General features: G+C 46.0%; 2 protein-coding genes across 5 annotated transcripts in view; both read left to right on the plus strand.

Annotated features, from left to right (window-relative positions):
* The window catches only part of ADORA2A (adenosine A2a receptor), a 33,147-nt gene extending 20,048 nt beyond the window's left edge, over window positions 1-13,099 (plus strand). For all 4 annotated transcript variants that reach the window (XM_013944890.2, XM_013944889.2, XM_067306859.1 and 1 more), the window contains exons 3-4: window positions 6,882-8,413; window positions 12,984-13,099. In XM_013944890.2, coding sequence (XP_013800344.2) covers window positions 6,882-7,842 — 961 coding nt within the window. In that variant the 3' untranslated portion in view covers window positions 7,843-8,413; window positions 12,984-13,099. The remainder of the gene's footprint in view (window positions 1-6,881; window positions 8,414-12,983) is intronic.
* A 4,744-nt stretch (window positions 13,100-17,843) lies between these two features.
* UPB1 (beta-ureidopropionase 1) overlaps window positions 17,844-21,333 on the plus strand; it is a 35,704-nt gene continuing 32,214 nt past the window's right edge. The window contains exon 1 of the mRNA XM_013944880.2: window positions 17,844-17,881. Within this exon, the coding sequence (XP_013800334.1) occupies window positions 17,856-17,881 (26 nt within the window). The 5' untranslated portion in view covers window positions 17,844-17,855. The remainder of the gene's footprint in view (window positions 17,882-21,333) is intronic.

A 21,333-nucleotide genomic window follows, 5' to 3' on the forward strand; every position in this document is an offset into this window, starting at 1 on the left:
AGGCTGATGTGGGTCAAGGGGAAGTTTTGCCACATGCACAGGGCTGCTACGCAGTTCAGTCTTCCAGAAGCACGTTGTCAGGATGGAATTTATCTGACTGTGGATGCAGTGTGGCATTGTGTGTTGTGGACTTGGTTTAAATGCTGTGTGACAATGCTTCCCGAGTCATTCCGCAAGCTTTTAAGATGCTGAGGAAGCCCCGGGAGAGGCCAGTGCTGGCAGAGCATAGGAGTCTTCTTCCGTCCTGTCCCGTTGTTAGGAGGATGCAGTGAGCTCTCATGAATGGAGAGAGACTTGCTTCCTGTTCTGCTGCATACAAAATGTGGCTGCAAAAGTGGAACAAATTTCTGATTCTCTTGCTCTCAAGTTTGAGGTTTTGGACATTCTCACTCCTGCTGAGCTTGAATCACTTGTGCTGATCTCTGCAACTCAGTTTTGTCTCTTGTGAATATTTTGGTCATCCAGCACTTTTGTTGATTAGCACAAATCTCACATTCAAAAATAGAGAACACTCTTCTCCCTAGAGCTGGGGAGATTACCTTTCCATATGGACCACTGCAGCACAGTCTTTCATGAAGGCTTGTGTCGGCAAGCCTGTGCTTCTGTAACATTGCTCTTAATTGTCGGTTTCCAAACCTATAGCCCTAAGTGTTACAGCCTCTACTTTTGATGTAGTTGTAAGGGGTAACCATTCCATTCCACTGCAGAAAAAAACCCTCTGTCAATATTAGTACCTCTAAATTGGACTGTCTCCACCTTTCTACAGTTCTACAGATCAGATGTTTTCAGTTTTATAAACCAACATAATGATAAATGGTACAAAGAAACATATGTAGAGTAGCTCTCGGGCTTGCCTCTGAAATGATTTTGAAAATGTCTAATGTCTTTAATTCATTGCTTATGAGTTAGCTCTGAAAACTTTTCCTGACAGTTTAAGCATTCACATTGTTAGAGGATGACTTGCAAGGAAAAGGATTTTAAAAATTTGGATTTCTGCCCGTTTTTTGGTATCACTGTAGCTATATTGTCTTGAGAGTTTAATTTCCTGGAATGAGTCAAAGTAAAGAGTCTTTTAGAAAAATCTGAGTTCACCAGTGTTGGGTATTGTGCTTGTTTCACTATTTTGTTTTTGAAAAAACAAAACATACCCTCTTCCACTCCAGAAACGGTAGAGTTGATTGGACGCAGAAACTCACAGGTAGAACCATGGGTTCCCCCCCCCCTTGTCCCCTACCGGGGGATGTCGTTTTACAGTAGGACCGAAGAACTTGTCAACTCTGTTTTCCCTAGAAGAATTTATGGATGAATAAACATAAGATTTATGATCTCAGACATGCTGAGAAGGTGAAAGCTGATTAGCCAAAGAGAAATGTGATATGGTTCAGACTGTTCACCTCCTCATTTTTTTCTTTTAGTATCTGGTTGCCTCAAAAATGTGTCAAACCATTGGAAGGAAAGTTCCACCACTAAAGATGCTATGTTTTCACCCCATTCTTTAATATCTGGGAAAGCCTCTTCTCTTCTCCTCAGAGGACAAGAAAGGAAACACCTAAGGCATTCCTAATAGTCATTAGATAGTCTCTTAAAAAATAATATGAAAAAAAAAATCAGACCTCCTTCATGTATCCTAGAAAAACCCAAAGGGACCTAAACCTATTTTTTTCTTCTTCTCTTTCTTTTTAATGGTTTCATGTCTGATTTGTCCTAAGAGAAGTAACCATCTGTGTGGATGGTTGCATATGTGGATGTGTATTCCCACACAAATAAATTATAAGTATTAAAGAGGCTGAAGAATGAGATTTCTGATACTGTTTCTTTTTGAAAACCTCAGTACATAATTAGAGTTACCTTTGGAACAATTTTTCTGTGCATACAAGACCATCCCCCCAAAACTGCAATGAGAAAAGGCACATATAGGTAAAACTTAAAAATACATAAAATTAATTTTTTGATACATTTTGCTTTGGAATGTCTTATGGGTTCTGCCTTTTAAATGATTATAACATTGTGCAGAATTTGATAAACTTTCCAAAGTTTGCAAGACCTTTTGGAGTTTTGGGATTGGCAACACATTCTACCAGGCTTTATACAATTGTAACACTGAAAGTGGCAAAAGAGCGTTCCCGAGGAAGTGAGCCTCAGCCATTGTTCAGTCTAGGATTGAAAGCAAACTCTCTCTCTAACATGGCAGGTGCCTGAAATCCTGCGCTCACTGATATAAACCCCCTGGGTGTTCTAAATAAAACTGGCTGGCAGTCTGAGCTCCAGGATGAAGTCATGGGCCAAGAAAAATTGCCACTTTCCAGGCTCTTTGGTGCCAACAAATGCTCTGAGGGCATATTGCCCAGCCGTGAGTTCTTGTGCATGCATTTGTGGTAAAAGTATTCCCATGGTGAAGGACAGGTAGCTTGGATGCACTGGAAAGAGAGAAGTTTTTCTTCCTGCAGCCAAATGGAAAAGTTTTCTCAGGTTACCTCTGGCTCCACATGCTGGCTTCAGGTGTTCACCTGCAGAATGAATCCTTGTGCTTGTCATATGGTGCCAACTACATTAACTTGCTGAAGTGCAGATCTTTTCCTCTGACGAAAGTTGCTTGGGAGACGATTGACTGCCCAAGGTATTGGGATGCTCCTCCGGGAAAGCATTACTAAGATGCAGCTCCCTGATGTTTGGAGCTTGGAGCTAGATTCATCCATCTGACAGTGATTAGAATTGCAGCTCTGAGTTGGCATTGGGTTGCTTTTTTGCCAGAGCCTGGGCGGGAGCTGGACACAACTTGCTTCTCGGAGTCTGGGTTGGGAAGAATGGAGGAGATGTATGACAACCTTGAACAAAGTATGTTTTATTGGCACTTTGAGACATATCTGTATTGCTTTCTTTCCCTGCTTGCCATAAACCTTTTGACCTTAGGACAAACATTACCTACATGTGCTCATTTTTGTCTCAAATATATTATGAGCAGATTCAGCCTAATATGAAAGGAGAATAATATGCTTCCTCCTTTGAACAACCATGGGTCTGACTTTGAAAGCACTACTAGTTGTCTGTGGCTTCACTGGTCCCAGTGGAACCTGCTGCTACATGATTTCAGTCTGGAAGATGGTCGGTCCATTTAGCACATAGTATGTACAGTGGATCTTGCAGTGCACAAAGGAACAGTCCCTGCCTGCTGTCATTACGTCTGCCATGTAGAGATACGTGTCCATCTGTGGGATCCCACCCTACCCTGCCTCCACAGCTTAGTCAAGCACTAGTGTCTGTTAGCCCCTGATAAAAGGGGAGAAAGTTTCTTGATTGAGAATTTTGGGAAAGGGTTGTTCAGATGTTGCATGAGAAGGTCTGGGCTTGGTTTCTGCCTCTGTTACAAGATTTCCTGAATGATCTGGGATTGTCAGTGTCTCTCATTTCCAGATACATGTAATAGGGATACAATATGCTCCTTCTGTCCTGCCCTCTGCAACTGCAGCTCTCTGAGTCATGGGCTGTTGGGAGGATGTGTTCAGTGAACAGTGTTTCATAGTGAGCTGTTAAAAACCACTGAGCACTGCTGAAATGCGAATGAAAGCCTAGTGCCCTCAACAGAGAGCACATGCTTTCTGGTGTGATGCAGTCAAGGTGTGGCTGTTCCATGCTCTGAGCATGGCAGAGCCTTCTGGCCAAGATGTCCAGTGCTGTCAACCAGAGGTGGGTTTGGAAGACAAGTAGCTTGGATGGTTGGATACTGTGAGGATGTTAGGTCAGCTACAGATCATGCAGTGTACAGAAGGATTTCAACTTCTACCCGAGGACCCTGTGGTTCTCATACCAGCTCTGCCTTCCACCCAGCTTCGTAGCTTACAAATCAGACTGGTGAGGTACTTCATCTTCTGCAGGATCATTACCTTGATGACACAGAGCATAGGCCAAGGATCCAGAAGAGTCATGTCCTCAGCCAAACCACTGTAGACAGCACAGATGAGCTGTGCATTCACCAAGGGTGGCTGTTCTCCCAGGGGCAGGGTGCCAGTCTGATGGTTGGAAGAGCAGCAAGGCAGGCAGGGTTCCTGGGTCCTGTTGTTATCTGCTCTCAAGATGCTGAAAAAATTATTTTGGGGAAAACATCCACTTTTTTATGCGCTTGCAAAACTGGGTTTGGTTTTCTGGAGGAGTCAGGCACCCACGTCCCCTCACCCAACCCCAGCTTGTGTGTGTCTGTGCTCTGCACTAATGTTCTTTATTTGTGTCTGGGTTTTCATGAGTAAAAGTCATTATTTGTGTAGCAAGTCCAGTATTTCCAGGAAGCATAAGAACTGCTTGTGCACAGGCAATCCAGTGCTGTCTGGACACCTCAGACACACGACAAAGTCACCTGCCAACTATGCAGAACATAGGCTGTAGGCGTGACCAGCTCTTTTCAGCAGGCTGTCTCTCCTGCGTAGGTGCCACCTCCTCACAGTAAATGTAATGCTTCCTAGAAGCCCTGAACTGATGGTGTAGAGCTGTATAGCATTGGGTATACAGACAGTAGCTTTGACATGGCTGCTGTGAGCCTCAAAATATGCCTAGACAGGTGCACAAAACCTTCAGTGCCAGCCTGGTGAAATTTCTAAGTGGAAAGAAAGAATAAATCCAGGAAAGTCCATCTGGACAGTAAGCCTGCCTCAGCCAAGTCAGCCAGTGTCTCATGTGGGTCCTAGAAATGAAGCTCTCCCAAGTGAATGGACATTTCTGAATAGGTGCCTGGCCAACATGAATGTAATGCCACACATGATATCACAAGATGCTGTGAATTTTCACCCTTAGCCCTTGGCAATCTTGAGCAAGGCATTATGGAAATGCACACACGAATATGTTGGTAATTACCTCTGCCAGCAAAATACACTGCGTTGGGAAAGCAGGAGACTGCTTGGGTTCAGTGCTGTTCCAAAGCCTTGTAAAGTTTTGTTGCATGGGAATCCCCAGAGGGTAAGAGGGAGGGAGAAGCGGGGGGTGTTTGCCTGGAGCAGTAATGAATATATTTTTAGCAGAAGGGAAGGAACATCTCTAGTCGTGGGATAACAGCTGTACAATTTCAAAATTCCTCTGAGAAAGATGTAGCCAGTTCCAGGGCTTCAGGGGGTTTTTCAAGCTTCAAGTGCCTTTGGCCACTCTTGCTCCCTCGGTGTACTTTTCAAAGTGCAGATGCTGTTTTGCTGTGTTGATGAGGTCTGAATGTAAGCAGCTCCCCTTCTACCCTTCACGCAGTGTCCTCATCCCACCCCCCAGGACTTTCAGCAGGATCCACCACTTGCTGGGAAAAACATTTTATCTCCCAGAACCAGCTGAATTCCTCCCTCAATTTGCAGAAAGAGGATTTCAGTGCATTTTGGGTTCTGGGAACTGTGTGGTTGGCTCCCCTGACTCCCTCTTTTCTGATTTTAAAATGCAATTCAGGAGGGGAGACTCAGGCCTGCCAGTTCTTGTGTAGAGCCGGTTTCCTTTCAAGGCCCATCCAGCTGGGATTTAAAGCATGTGTAGGATCTCCGTTCAGTTCTGTGCCTGGAGAAAGCAGCATCTCTTCTCCCCTATCTTGAACTTGCATTAGGATAGGAGCATAAGCCTGTGAGATTAAATACTTTGTTGAGAGAGGGAGAAATTTCCATAGCTTGTTGGGCCTTTTTTTTTTTTTTTTTCCCCTTCAATGTTTGCTGAAAGAATTCAAGATGTAGACAAAGGGAGAAGGAACACCGGGTAAACACTGGGAGCCCAAAGCTACCGTTGTCCGATCAGACACATGGGGTCAAGTACAGTGTGGGACCCATGCTGGACAGTGTGGGAATACAGCCATCTACTTTCCATGCTAAGTGTTACCAAGGAAAGGAAATTGCATTGAAATGTTAAACTGCTGCCCTGATTTACATTTTCTGAAAGTAGAACTGGTGGAGTCAGCTCAGCACTCGCAGTAACCTGTGAGGCCTTGGGAACTGGCTGATATTTCAAACAAACAAAGGTCCTTGGCTGCACTGTCAGGTTTTTACCATGTTGCTTATTGTCTCTTTCAAAATATTTGGGAGGATTTATTACTAGGAGCACTGGTTTGAGCTGGGCATATCAATACCTTCACCACTGAGGTCTCCTTTTGTGTGTGCAGTGCAGCCCACAGCATACCTGTAGCCAGAGCTCTGTCCTCAGCTTAATTCCTCCTTCCTGAGAAAGACATGGGGTCAGCTGGGCTGGGCTGGGCTGGTGCACTTTGCTGGCCAAGGGAAGCTTGGTGGTACTGAACTTCTTGAAAGTGCCGTTGTGGAACAGTGCAAGGTGCTGTGCGAGGAAATGCCAGCCTGGCCTCTGCAATAGACTTTCCCTGGAGCCCATCCAAACTCAGACAGCGGGCTGACGGCACTTTATCTCTGAGTTCCTTAGTACTATTTGGCTCACAGTTTTATTGTGAGACAGACCTAGCAATGCTGTGGCACAGGGCTGCTATCTTGGAGAATGGAGGAGCTGCCTCAGCCTTCAACACCAGAGCTACATTTTGAGTGTTGTTTTGGGGTGTTCTTATCCACTGCCCAAGGTCAGAGCAGGCTGTCAGTTATCCAGGATTCATGCATATGAGCAAGTGAGAAGATGGAGGGAGGGAACGCAGATGAAAACTGTACTCATTTACCTGCTTTTCTGTCATCTGCACTTTGCCCAAGGGAGAGGGGAGGGAAGTAGGTTGCATGCAACATCACTATCGAGTCCTTGCTGTGCTCGGCTGGGCTGGGTGAGTTCTGCACAGCTGTTCAAAGGCTCATCTGAAGAAGAAGGAGCCTTTCTTGCTCTCTTCTGCCTTCTGGGAGGTTGGACCTTTGGGAAATTGCTTAGGTGTCAGAGGCTTATTCAGTAATACTGTTGTAATTCTGGTCTTCTCTGCTTTATAGGTACAATGGCTTGGTGACTGGCTCTCGAGCCAAAGGTATCATTGCGATCTGCTGGGTATTATCTTTCATCATCGGCCTGACACCAATGCTTGGGTGGCACAAACGCTCGCAAATTGAAGAGCAGGGTACCAATAAGTCCTCTCCCATCAACTGCAGCAACAGTATGGTGGCGTGTCTCTTTGAGGCTGTGGTCACCATGGAATACATGGTCTACTACAACTTCTTTGCCTGTGTGTTGTTGCCTCTCCTCCTTATGTTTGGTATCTACTTGAAAATCTTCATGGCTGCCCGACGACAGCTCAAGCAGATGGAGAACAAGATGGTACATGGGGAACGCTCACGCTCCACTTTGCAAAAGGAAGTCCATGCGGCCAAGTCTTTAGCCATCATTGTTGGGTTGTTTGCAATCTGCTGGCTTCCACTACATATTATTAACTGTTTCACCCTTTTTTGCCCAAACTGTGCCCGTGCTCCCCTCTGGCTGATGTATTTGGCCATTATCCTGTCTCATGCCAACTCAGTTGTAAATCCTCTGATTTATGCCTACCGGATCAGGGAGTTCCGTCACACCTTCCGTAAAATCATCAGCCAGCATATCCTGGGCCGGAAGGAGCAGTTCAAGGCAGGAACAGCCAGCTCTAGGACTTCCACGCATGGTGGGGATGGGGAGAATGCTAGCATACGAATCGGTGAGTATGCATTAGAGGTATACACCAATGGAGAGATCCACAGGGATCCTGAAAAGCAGGACTTGAACAAATGCAAAGCAGGCTTGGAATGGCACCAGAATGGAAATGCTCTGGACATGGAGACAAATGGGCATCTCCCACATTCCTGCAAAAATGGGATTCTCTCAGATGCATGCGTGAACAGGGAGCTTCATAGTGAAGAGCTAATTGATGCCCATGTCTCTTACTCGGATCTAGAAAGCACAGCCTTTGCAGCAGCTGATGTTTCCTGATGACTCTTTCAAAAAGTCTTCCTGGTAGAATTACTTTTTTTCCATTGGTGGCCTCTGCTGTGGCAGAAAGGGACGTTGGGGGTCGGGGGGAGAGGTTTGTATTAAGATTGCTGTGGAGAAAGGTGTCCCTACCCAGGACTCCTGGGAAGATCCTAAATACTAGACTGGAGATAAAGCCAAGAGACCATTAAAATGGACTAGAGGAAGGGACACATTACCCATCAAAGACCTGTCACCAGGAGCAGTGCCAAGGTCAGGGATGGCATTCCAAGTTCAGCACTGGGAGAACTCCGTTGATGCAGGGCGTGTTGTGACATTATGCTGTACTGTGTGTCCATGGTTGTACGTCGGTTTTGCTGTCTCTACCGAGAGAAATAAAAGCATGGCTGGAAGTATTCATTTAATTGCAAAGAGCAACAGGGAGGGGCCTTTTAGTACTTTGGCCCTGCAACAAACTGAAGGGGGATAGCAACATCTGTTGGTCGGGGAGGATGCCAACAGCTTCTCAGAGAAGGAAGGAATTTACCTGATGGGAACTTTGAATACCTTCAACCATGGCATTTTGTTTTCGGTTTGTGTTTTTAAACTTATACTGTAACAGGTTCCTCAGATGTTTTTTCCTGTCTTGATTAGATTACTTAATGTTAAGTTATAAAAGCTGGGCAAGAACTCATATCCATTCCCTGAGTGCTCAATGTTCCAGATGCACAAGACAAATATAACCTCGTAGCCCTCCACTTTGTCTAGCAAATAATGAAAACGGAGACTCAAGTATGGAGTTCCCTTAGCCAAAAGGCTGTTAGCAGGGCTTGGTGCTGCAGGCTGTAGAGGAGCAGACCAGGTTCTGGTCTGTTCCCAGAGGTGATCCAGCAATGCCCTGAGGTGTTGTGGAGAGCCAGCAGGTGTGCGAAGTGTCTACAGACTGGTGGGCACTGACGGGTTCTGCTTTTTTCCTCTCTCTCTGGCTTGTCCTCCTGTGCACCTAGAATGCTAACTCTTTCCATGGCCCTAAGTGTGTGTGAGCCATGGTCATCTTTCTTATTTTAGTCGTGTTCATCCTCACCCAAAAAGTTGTAGTTTTTTCTTTTTTTCTCTAGGGGGTGGGCAGAACACACACACATACCCAACACTTCCTTTTGGAATTCCAGGGAGCTGTTTGATGAACACCTTTTCTCTGTGATTTCGGTTGATTCCTGATGTGCTTTACTGTGGAGCCCCATGTGTCCCTGCAGTGCAGAGGCCTTTTGATGTCCAGCAGAGCTGGGTCAGTGTCTAGTTAGAAAATGCTCCTACTTTGGAGAGCTGGAAGGCATCAGTACTAGTGGCAATCTACTTAGAAACCACATTAGTCTGTCCATGTAAGAGAAATCTGCAAATCTGTGCTGCAGTAAGGGCATGTGCTGATGTGGTTTGTTGTAGAGAAGTCTTACAGCAGTTTGGGTGATATTTTGCTCTGTCATTTACGAAGCCTGGTAGCTCAAGGACAGCAGAGAGCCACACCAGCTTGTATTCTACCTTAAGACTGTTCAGTCTTTGTTTTCTAGACAAATATTCCAGTATCATGTCCAACACCACCACCCTTCTGGGACTGGAGACAGGCAGTAATGATCCTACTGGAAAGCTCAAAGTCTGGTAGTTCCAGATATCTGGAGATTCTTCCTAGCTTAAAAAATCAGAGGTATCAGCCCTCAACTCTGAATCTTCCTGGTGTCTGCCTGCTGAACATTTCAGAACTCAAATCAGTCATTTTCAGAAAGGAGAGGGGAACTGGGTTTTAATATTTCAGGAATAGCAGAAGATTAGGTTTGTGTGTTCTCCTTCCACATTTATTTTAAATATTGCAAACTATTAAAATGAAAAGAATTTTATTTTTGCCAGTCCCCCTGGATGAAGATGGGAAGTGGTTTATAACTGCTAAGCGCGTTTAAGTATGAAATGACCCCAGGCTAGCACAGAACTTATTTTGAGATGGATAAAAGGATGTGGTCAGCCCCACAGTCTTTAGCAGAAAGACAGGCAAGAACGTAAGAACATAGAACAATAGACTTCACAGTTTAATTGAATTGCTGCTTTCTTGGCATGACTCTTCTACGTAGTCTAACGTCAGAGGAGTGGATTATCACTCCAGCACCATTAACACACACTAAGCCATTTCCCTGTAACTGACGTTGTAGGTAGTTCTTCTGTAAGGTGACTTGGGATCTTGTTGCTCTTGATCTTTCTTGATGGAATATATCTGTAGGTTGTTTGAGGGATCTCTCCTCTGACCTCCTGTAACAGCAGCAGATTTCAGTCAGGAAAATGGGGGTCTGATCTCATCGGGCCTCAGCTGGAAGCTGAAATGTTTCTATGAATAGCACAAGATCACATCCGGTATTCATGTCAATAACAATGAGGTCCACAAAGAAGCAGAGCAGGGAAGGAAGTGTGGGAAAATACCAGCATCGCTCGTGTGCTGGAACACGCACAAGTGCAGAAGTGTCTCTTATTGAGCTTTAGTTGACATGTAAAAGGATGTTTTATGCTACATTGCATCAGACTTCCAACAGCTGATGCGGGTTGGTTGCTTTCTATTGTTTCCTGAGCTGCTTCACACTCAATTGTGGCAGCTTCTTGCTTCGTTGCCGCAAGAAAGAACTGATCTGTGTTGATGTGACACACTTGGGATAATTCCTCTGGAAAACTTTTCTACCCAGCTGGATTGCCATATAAGATTACTGAGTTCCCAGATGTCTTGAAATTAGTTTTTCTGTGGCTGTTTGAAGTGCCCCCAAGTCTGTCCAGTCCCTTTCAATATTAGTGATTCAGATTCGAAATGAAAAGGATGTGCGAAGGGCCTGTGGGATGTGTGTAGGAGGGAGTGTAGTGGGTGTAAGTGGGTTTATATGGAATTAGAAGTCTGTAGTCACAGGAAGGAAGGGATGGACAACTGCACCGTATGTTGTGTGCCTTCTGGCAAACTTATGTCTGAGATGGACCTTCAGAAAGTGTTTCCGAAGCGATTGTTGTGGGGAGCATGAGATTTTTGGGCAGAATTTTGGACTTCTTGTATCCTGTTTTCTAGGGATTATGATTTTGAGACTTCATTCCTTTTTTGAAAAAGAGGCTTTAGGGTCCCATGAATGAAGTGTTTGCTTCCCTTCTCCTCCTCTTAGTGCTCTCCACTCTTGAGAAAAATACCTATCTTCCAAACTGCATAGGACAGGGATCATTAAAACGTGAAAATTAAATAATTCTTCCTAACCTCCCCACTCATATCCCAATTTTTCTTCCAGCTAGAGAATGTTTAGTTGATGAAATGTAGCTGTTCTGGATAAACAAAGATGGTACCAAGACAAAGGTAAAAATGAGGTGACCATCAGGAGAGGCTGGACAAGACCTCTTTGGGAACCAAGATACAGTGGGTCCAGAGAGTAAGAGCTGGGTAAGAAGAGACTGATTTCATTGAACTGGAGCGTCTTACTAAAAATGGTTCGAGACCCACAGAGAGATGTGGTGCCTTATTTTGAGTGAGGGAATTCTAGGAATTTCACTATTCCCTGCAGACTCATATGCTCCAGGTTTTTTTTGCTTTATAGGGTTTTGGAGAAAGTAAAGTTCTGATCAGCTGCCAGGATTAATTTTATCAAGTGTTCTTCTTAGGGCCCTCTCCTCAATAGGGCAATTTATTTGCGTGTGCAAATAAATGCACTTCAGCTATGTCCTGCAGAGTTTCTTTTAGATCAGCAGTATTTCAAAGCTGTGTGCAAGACTGAACTCTAACTCTTGCTCAGAGCTAAGTGAGAGGAGAAAGAGATGTAGTAAGGCTGACATTGGTTTGACAGAGGATGCTAGCAAATGGGCACGTTGGGACAGTTGGGGTTACTGTAGACAGAAGGGGTTTGCCACTGATTCCAGCTGGTGATAGCAAACTTACGGTGCAGATGGACTTGGGAGTTATATGGAGTAGTTTGAACCTTTTGATCATTCTTTGAAAAGAGGCTCTAGGGGATACTGGAGGATGTAAGAAAGTCTCTGAGGTGTGGGAGCAGGCTGAAGTGCTAGGGTTAGATGACAAATTTCAGCAAGGAAGGAGGATTTGTAGGGTAGGTGTTTGGGAGGATTTCAGGAGAGCGGGAGTGTGCTGGGGAGGTTTTGGGATTGCACAGATAGTCTCAGGGGAGTGGGGCTGGCATGAAACTGAAGTGTGACTCGCTGAGAAAGGACTCTGGAAGAGATGTACACGGAGTGTTGTGGCTTTTCTAGGGTCACTGCCTAGAGGAAACCTTGCCCTGGTGTATGCAGAAGGTTGTTTTCATGTGGCTTCTATGTGACTGAGAAAGAGAGGATTCTTCTCAATTATCTCCTTGCCAGATGCTTTGTCTCATTTCATGAGTATATCCAGGTGTAGCAAAAGCCCTTGTGCTTTGTGAACATGAGCCCTCTCTAAAAAATAAACCAATCCAGCCATGTTTTGTGGGAAGGATGAACTTGCTGTAACAGTGCTGTGATGGATTAAAACTGGAGACTCTCTAGTGGTGTTTTGTTAAGTTTAGCTGCCAAATAGTCAGCTCTCTCCCCACTTTTGTTTTGGGCATCAAACTGCACTGAGTCAGACCAGGGAGCTTTTTCTAGCCCTGAACTTTTGGCCTTCTTTACAGTAAAACACATCAAGAATAACTAAAATCATACCAGTTCCTCATTTGTGTGAGTAGTGAACTGAACCAGACAGACTGGGAATCCCCAAATTTGGGGTGATGTCTGTTCTGTGTAATTCCCTATCTTTTTTTGTTTGCTGGGACTGTTCACACAAGGATGTGTAGAAATCAAGACTGGAACCTGTTGATCTGTGAACGTCTTTTGCTTTCCCTCCTCCCCATCTAAGGAGCTGGTGTTCCTTTCCTCTGCTCTGTGGAGTGGTCGTCTCTCAGCCGTCTGTGAGCCAAGACACTATGAACACCCTGCTGCACGTGCTGTCACCATAAAACACTTAGTCTTTTAATTTAAATGTTTTATGAAAGTAGTTGTTGTTTCCCTCTGTCAGTTACCAGTGGGAGGGGAGGGAAGGGGCGGGAGAATCTGTGCATGCAAATGTATTTAAAGTGCGTTGACCAAAGTTTTTTTGTTTTGTTTTTGTTTTTTGTTTTTTTGAATCTGTGAAGTTTTCATAGCTGTGAAGTCATCAGACTGCTGGGCAGTGAGGAGCCGCTGGTGCTGCTGAGTCTGTCTTGGTTACATTTCTTAATAAGCATTAAAATAATAAAATATATTTATAAAAGAGAGTGTGAGTGCCTTTGTCCCAGGGCTGGAAGATCTAGCTGGCTGGCCATTTTTTGTGCAAGTGTCTTATTATTTTATTAGCTTTTTCCATAGGCTAATCCTTCCAGAGGGCTCTGTTCCTGGCGCTGCCTGTTCTTTCGCTGTGGATATTAACATGGACTGAGGTGACAGGCCCAGACATACTAGAAGCCCCCTCACATCTCTGACATCCTGCGATCTGTCATCTTAGCAATAAGAGAAGATAACGTTAACAGTTGAGTACTGAACACAGGGCAGAGCACTGTAATTGCCCAAAGGCTTGTGGCGTCAGGAACAGAGTTACATAGCAAGGCCTGGAGGAGATACCCGGACAGCTACACAACCTTGCCTGCTGTGACGAGCATCCCAGCCCGCTGGCTCTCCCTCCACACAGCCCTGTTGGTGCCCCTCAGAGCTCCCTGTAACATCATCACTATTTCAGCCCTCTGTCCTGTTCTGCCAGTGCCCCTCAACCTCAGCTACTCCAGCCTGAAGTCAGCCAAATCTGTTTGGAATGGAGGCAGTGCATCAAGATGCTGCTGTGGTGCCTTTCGGGCCAATTCTGAGCAGTGCTGACAGCATGCAGCGGGAATCGTTTCCAGCTGGCAGCTACTAAATGTATGTGGGGCGAGGTTAGCACAAGTCTGTATAGTCCAGGAGTGTTTTGAACTGGGAAGGGATGAGGAAGTGAAAGTTCTCCAGATAACCCTTAGCTGCTGGCCATTCCCTCTCCAGTGTGTGTTGCAGCGGGGCTGGAGGCCCCAGTTGGTGGTGAGGGGCTGGCACCCTGGTGCTCTGTGGCCAGCTGTGCCTGAACTGTTCAACCAACTGTGTAATTGAAAAGCTTTTTATTTTTCCCTCCTTTCACAAACACTGTGCGTTTTGTTCCACAGCATCAAAGGCCAGGAGCTGGGGGAACAATGGGAGTCTGCAGGAGTACTCGGGAACAATGGCCCTGCCTGGCCCCAGGAAGAAAGCCCAGTACTGGAAAGAACAAAGAGAGCTCCCAGTTTAACAACACAATTGGCCTGATCTGGAAATCTCACCTCAAGAGATCCACACCTTGGCTTAGTCATCCAGAGAAACCAGACTTTGCAGGGCTTTTGCTGTAGACTGAGATCTGCCTGAGGATACTGTAACTCAATAGTGTAATATTTACTGCCATGCTGGGAAACTGGTGACATTTCTAAATGGTGAAGTAGGATGGGGCAGTGGGAGATGACATTCTCCCTGCTAAGGGGTGAATAACATGAATGGCTAAAACTTTTCACAGCATTTAAATCAGCAGGATCTTCCTCCCCACTTCTGCCCCCAAATAGGGACCCCTGTGCTATCCTGCAGTGCTCTTAGCCATCATGAGTCTGAAGGAGATGTTTGGGGGAATTAAAAGGTCTGAATATCTTTTGAGGTACTTTGGACTTCAGAGCATATTTTCATAGGAAAGAGGGAGGGAGAGAGACTCCTGTCGGCTCTGAGTGATCTTGGGAGGAATCTACCTCTCTGGTTCCTCAAGTAAATTCCTGAAGTTAGATGATGTGACTTACTGCCATTTGGAGTCTGGATGTAAGTGGACCTGTATTTCTTCCTGCCCTCCCAGTCTCCTCTTCAGTGCTGTTCTGAGAACAAAGGGGGCACATCTGGACAGTGGAGATGCTGCCTCAGTAATGAACCAGTGGATGAGACTGTCAGGATCTTCGGTTGTATGATGCACTGCTCTTACAAGCAGTATCATTTCTCTGCTGTGTGACCAGATCTAGTCGCTACTCAGATCATGCAGATTGACAGGTGAGTACTCCTCAAATCTCAGAAAATTAGAAATTCATTTCAGGAAGTGGAGTTCTTGCAATGCATCACAGAAAATGATCTAAGCAAAGTTTGGGGCTGAGAATAGCATGTTTTTTCAGCAAATGAAAGGCAAGGAACAGAAACAGATCTCTCAGTCTGCATGTGCAGAATAAACTGTGTAAAGATGAGGTTATTTGGAGTGCAAATCTGTACTGTGTGGTCTGAGCAGGTTGCTCTAAACTCCAAAGCTAGAACTGTGGCTCTTGGAAGTGCCCAAACTGCAATCCAGACAGGTAACTGCAACTTTTACAGAGCCCTGTGCAGGCTTTAAACCTGACAGCTTGGACGCTGACAGCACTGGAGCTGCAGTTGCTCAGGCTTTGGTTGCCAAGGATTTACCCAAAGGCCTAGGCAGCTCTGCTTTTTTGCTTTACCTAAGGCAAGGAGATTAGATCGCAGCTTAGAATGACAGTGAAGAAAACCTGTGTGCATGGGGCATCTTGCTGCCTCAGCTGTTGGTGATGTCAGGGGGATATCTTTGGGCTGATGTTAGTTCAGGATGTCTCTTCTGAATGGGGGTTAGGCATACCTCAGTTGAATGCTGCATGTTGCTGGAGAACCTGCAGTTGTGGCATTTGGCATTATCTGGGCTGGGACTGTCTCGTGTGGCTATGCTCTGAGGTTTCAAGGGGTGCAAGGGTACTGTGCAGCGTGGTGACTGTATCCAGGAGCAAAAACAAAAGCTCCTAATAAAGAGCGAATTGAGCAGCCTGGATCAGTTTTACAAAGAATGCAAAACAAGGCTAGGCCATCTCAGGGTAAGCTGCACTCATGGTGCCTCTTGAACCCATGTCCTGTTATTGTTGGTGTGGAACATGAGGGTCTGGGCCAATGAAAATAAGGAAGGCGGCTTGACAGACACAGATTTTATCTTTTGAGATTCGTCATGACCTTTCTAGTGTATAATAAATAAAGTTGACTCAGGAATTGGCAAATGCCCTATAACATGCAGTCCTGGTGTCGGGACTCAGCAGAATGTTCTGCTTAGCAATGCACTCCATTAGGTTTGTTTGCCAAGTTCCTATTTTGGAGGTGTGCTGAAGGGCTGAGCAGTGGCAGATGCTGAAGCCTTCTGTAGGGCAGGTGCACTGGACCTGGTGTCTGTGACCCTGCTGATCCAGGCTGGAGGAAGGTCACTTTGAATCCATGCTGATACAACCTTTTGCAGCTGTGCCATAAAAAGAAAAGAAAGCTCGTGCAGACTGATAATGTTGCTTGCAATGGTGTGAATCTTGGGGCAAGGAGGACTTCCATTCTTTCATATTACTGCATAAGCATTTAAGCTTTTAAGTCAACATTGAGCAGTATTGCTTCCTGCATTAATGTCTTTCAAGCAGCCCTGTCATGCACAGCAGATCCTGTGGTATTAAACAGTTCCATCATCCAGAGGATGTGGCCAATTTTGCAGGTGACAGAAATGGTAGCTCTGAGACTTGCCTGCTGCTGGCTGAATCCTTGCCACACCATCTCTTCTGTTAACCATCACTGAGAGCAATCACACTCTAGTTTTCTGAGCTAGCTGTGGTGGCAGGGGCTGTGATAAACAGGGCTCTTTTGGAGACAACTGGGAATCATGTGCTACTAAACTAAAGCCATTCTGTGATGGTAACACATCAGATTATGAAGTTACTCCGCAGAGCCAAAAGACACTGGGGTGAGGAGGGCGGATGTTGAATGCCCAGCCCAGAGAGACTGCAGGAGGAGAGCTGCAGTTAATTCGCAAAGATTATGGCTGATTTAAAGCCTCGTGAGGGGAGCACCCAGCACCAGCACCAGGGTGCTGGGCCGCATGCGCGTTCAGCACTGTAAAGTAAAGGACAGCTGGTTGCCAAGTTTCTAGGTGTCTGCCATCTGGGAGTCATCCAGTATTCCAAGTGTTTCCTGCCTTTCTTTATATTCAGGCCAAAAGCACTAACAGAATGGGGTGGAGACAAAAAATCTCAGACCCTCCTCAGGATCATCCTCTAATTCCAAAAGGATCAAAATGCTAAAGGTTGCATTAGAAAAACAGAAAGAGTCTTCTCTCCCACCATTGGTAACTCAATGCCATAACCAAAGTTGAGAGTCAGCTGTTTGTTCTACAGCTGCGTCCTTTCTGAATTCATGAGAAATAGCATTTTGATTTCCTTCCAGAGGAAATATACAGTAATATCCTTAACTTGCTCAGTCTGGAGCACTAACCCATGTTACATTCATCTGCAAATAAATTAAACCCTAGATCTTCTTTTCCTTATAGATTGAGCCAACCCTTGGCGATCAAGGCTTTTAATCAGAAATCTTTACTGCTTGCTGGCTCTGACCACCTGCTTCCTGTGCAAGTTTCCACCTGTCCTAGTTCTATGTTTGCAAGTGATCCCATACACCACCTTTCCTACGCTACGTGAGACTGGGCAGCATGACATTTTTTCCAAGATGCTGGGGCTGTCCATCCTTTCCAGTGTTTCAGCACTACCTGGTCTTTTAAAAGAACTGTAACAACATTCCTGTAAATTTTCACTGTGAGGCTTGCGGGAGGGATGTGCTCTCTGCATACTAACAGCAGTCTCTGTTTGATTCCCTCCCAGGAGGATCTTTCAATCAGCATTTGATCTGGAAGCACTGTGCTGGACACACAGTCCTCCAAGCGAGAGTTTAATGCTCTATTCCCGTCACACATGAGGCTGTGTGCTGGGGTCAGGATGTCAGTGACATGTGGATGACTCTGAATGCTGATGTCTGCGTGTGAATCAGGTCTTGGAAGAGGCTGCGCTCTACATGTTTGTGCTCCCTCTGAAGGGAGGTCCTGGTGCACGTAGCAATGTATTTGGTGTTTTCCAGGTGGCTGTGTTCTCTCTATGCCAGATGTATCTCAGTGCTGTAAAACACGTGTCCCTGTTCTGCTTCCTAAAGACATGCATCTGCTGCTGTCAGCTTTCAGGTAAGACGTACAGGAACCTGCTCTGCCGGTGGCCTTTGGCCTCTCCTGGTAGTCAGGCATCCTAAGGAAGCTAGAAGTGACCTAAGGCTGTTTTTTCGCTAAGCTTTGGTCAGTGCTGCAGATGGAGAAGTAATGGCAGTTTTCCAGCAGGTGAGACCCTCTAGGCTAGCTAGCTAGACAAGAAAAATAAACACAGGAAATAGCATCCATGCAATAAGATAACAGAGAAACGAGAGGCTGGGAGAGCTTTCTGCTGTGTGTGTGTGGTGGGGGGAAGGTTACAGAGAGCTTGGAGCTCTCTGTAATAGGAGCAAGCAGATGTCAAGTCTTAGCATGAAGGACAATGTTACTGCCTGGACAGAGAGGAAGGGAGAGAAAAGAAGGTTTCTGCTTTGGTCAGACAGGGTAGCAGTTCCTCTCTAGGGTACAGGGACTGTGGAATGAAGATCTCAGATCTAGGTGCAGGTTTAGTTAGTGCCTTCCTCAGGTCAGAGACTCCCTGATTAGCTCTGTTCCACCTGGATGTTACTTCTGTCTCAAAAGCAGTTTTGAGGGCCTCTGTGTGGGTGGAAACTCTCTGCTCTTTCTCACTTGTGAAACCCATTCCCTGAACTCCTATTGGCTTTCTGTCCTGTCCCCCCAGATCCTGCGGGCTTAACAGAGCCTCCACATTGCTCAGACTTTATCCTTGACGGTATGGCTGAGTATTCTGGTGGTGAGGCATCTGCTGGCTGCATCCCCGTGCTCAGCAAGGAGATGGAGAAGCCACCTGTGCTGCCAAAAATAGCCTCTGCCTAGGCAATCCAAACCAAATGGTGTTGATAGCGGTGGGGGGTTCCCATGCCCCATAAAGAGGCTTTTGTTGGGAGGATCTAAGCTGAGCTCCAGGCCTTGCCAGCTGTGGAGAGGAGCAGATGGATCTGCAATATAAAAATAGATAGAAGCAGACATGTTCTGTCCCTTGTCTTCACCGGCTCAAAGTACAGTCCCAGAGGTGCCTGGTCAGCTGAACCAGAGCAGAGAACTGGGTGCTTTGCAGCTGCTAGTCTGCCTGGAGCCCATCAGCTATTGTCAGAGATAAGAATTTCTCTCTGTTCAGTCCCATTCACCCTACAGCTGCTGTGGGGACGATCCTGTTTGCTCACAGCTGCTGGGAACATGTTGCATCCTATTTCCCTGGGGCAATGCAAACAGGAGAGTGGTGCATTTCTGAGACGCCATGTTCCTGAACTCTGCTATAGCTTACCTAAAAAAGCAGAGGTGTTAGTCTGTAGCTGTGTCCTCTGGTTGAGATCTCTGTGCAGCACCTAAGGAAATGTGCTAAAGACACTGGCTGCCAGGATGGCTTCAGTGTGTCACAGACACAGTTTTCAACTATTTGATTAGTACATTTTGCAGCAGTTGAGACCTCTATGTACTGCACGTAAAGATCTCACCTTTCCCCAACCCCACCTACAGGGGGAACATTTTGAAATCCGATAATCTTTGCTATTGCTTCAAGTGATTTTGGCTGCTTGTTCCAATGCCTTAAGTCCATAGTCAAGATCTGTGGTTTAAGCGCCCTCCAAGGGCATCTGAGGCTGAGTGAACCTAGTCACTAGTTCTGCAGCATGTGGATGAAAAAGGGGTATCCTCTCTGGATGGCCCCTCCTGCCCAGTTGTTTATCCCAGTGTTTTCCATCTAGTCTTAATTTTTAAACTCTAAAATATAATGATTATGGTGCACAAAAGGAACGCAAGGCTGTATCAGTACTTGGCACAGAGCAGGCAGGGGATGATCCCTTTGCAATATGCGGGCAGAGCACTGCCAGCCCATCAGTCCTGGATGCATGTGCTTGCATACAGTCCCCTCTGCCGCTTCTCTCTTGGCATCCCCACTCCATCCCCTTCTGCTAACTGAATAAGGATCACATGGATGTTTCCTGAATGGGCTTTCTTAATGCTCTAATTTGATACATTCAGGGCATCTTCCTGTAATGAATGTTCCTGAGATAATTGAAGGTGAAGTTGCATGGGTGAAGGGGGAATAGGGCAAGACTGCTGGCAGAGATCACAGAGGAAAAGAAGAAAACTTTTGTTTCCATGCATCTTCGGTTTATTGTGTCTTTCCATAATCCCTGTCTCCCCAGCTTCTATTTGTGCTGTGTCTTGAAGACAGCTGCGCTCTCCACCACCTTCTCGCTTTTTTTGTAATTGTTTCATTTCATCTCATATATCAATTCTGCTGCTGTCTTGCTTTTGCTTTTCACTTCTTTGCTGGTTTCTTTTCCTGTCCCCTATATTCTCCTGCTTCCAGGAGAGCTGCATGCTGTGGTATATGAGGCAGAGGCCCTGGGGCTGGCCATGTCTCTGCTGGCCATATCTCTAGCTGATCCCCTGCTGCTCCTTTGAGGGGGCCATATAGGAGCAAGAAGGGAAAAGAGAGCAGAGAATAAAGCCATCAGGAGAAAGAAATGAGGTCAGAGACTGAGGAAATGAGAAGCTGGGTGGAGAGGTTGTTGCAGGCAGACAGGGCCTTTTTGATCAGAAATTTCCAAGGGCTGCTGAGAGCATGTCTGTAGAGACGACTGCTCTTTTGGTTGGTTCTGAGCTCCTCTTTGTGCTTGGCGCTTCTTAAGTGCTGCTGAGGTAGTCTCACTTTTTGACTCAGACACTGCCTTTTTCTTTGTACCAGAGGAGTCTTCAATGCAGAAAGTCTGGCATGTTTTGTAGGCACTTATGCCATGAACCTGAGATATTACTGCTATTGCACTGATATGGTGGAGGGGCCCAGGGGATGGAGGCTGCCAGCAGAGAGGTGGGGGAGGAACTCAAGCTTCTTGCTCCTAATGCTTGTGCTTCCTACAGTCCTGGGCCTGAACTCTCCCAGCATTCTGCCTACTTTTGCTGCCTTGGCAGGTCTGCTTTCCAGTCCATCCCCCCCTCTTTCTGCACTTTATTTTCAGTTTTGGAGAAGTAAAAGCCTTGTAATCTTTGCTTTCTTGCTGCCTTCTTTCTTACCTTTCACCCAAGAATTACACCCTAAAAGATCTGCTCAGCCACCAGCTTTAAAGAACTTGTCAGCTCCTGCTGACAGGTTCCCCATGCCACGGCATCCCCAGCACCGGCTCGGTGCCTTTCTCTTGTGCGTCTCCAAGACTATCTTCCAGCTGTCCTCTCAGTGCTTCCCTCCAGCTGCTTGCAGACGCAGCTGTGTCTGTCCCATCGGCACATGCCAGCATCAATTGACTCTTGTTTCCAAGAGTCACCCTGACTATCAGAGTGCTCAGAAGATGGCTTCGTCCTAGAGGATTTCCAGGTGCTACCACAACTTAAATCTCCAGTACACTCACTTTTCATTTACGTATGCAGCTTCCTTTAGCCAAGGGAGGAGGCAGCGCTGTTGCTCAAGCAGAGGGAAGGCCTGCAGCCTGACTCCTTCTATGATAGTTCTTCTTTGGGACTATTCTCCC

The sequence above is a fragment of the Apteryx mantelli genome, chromosome 17, assembly GCF_036417845.1.
Source record: "Apteryx mantelli isolate bAptMan1 chromosome 17, bAptMan1.hap1, whole genome shotgun sequence".
Lineage (NCBI taxonomy): Eukaryota > Metazoa > Chordata > Aves > Apterygiformes > Apterygidae > Apteryx > Apteryx mantelli.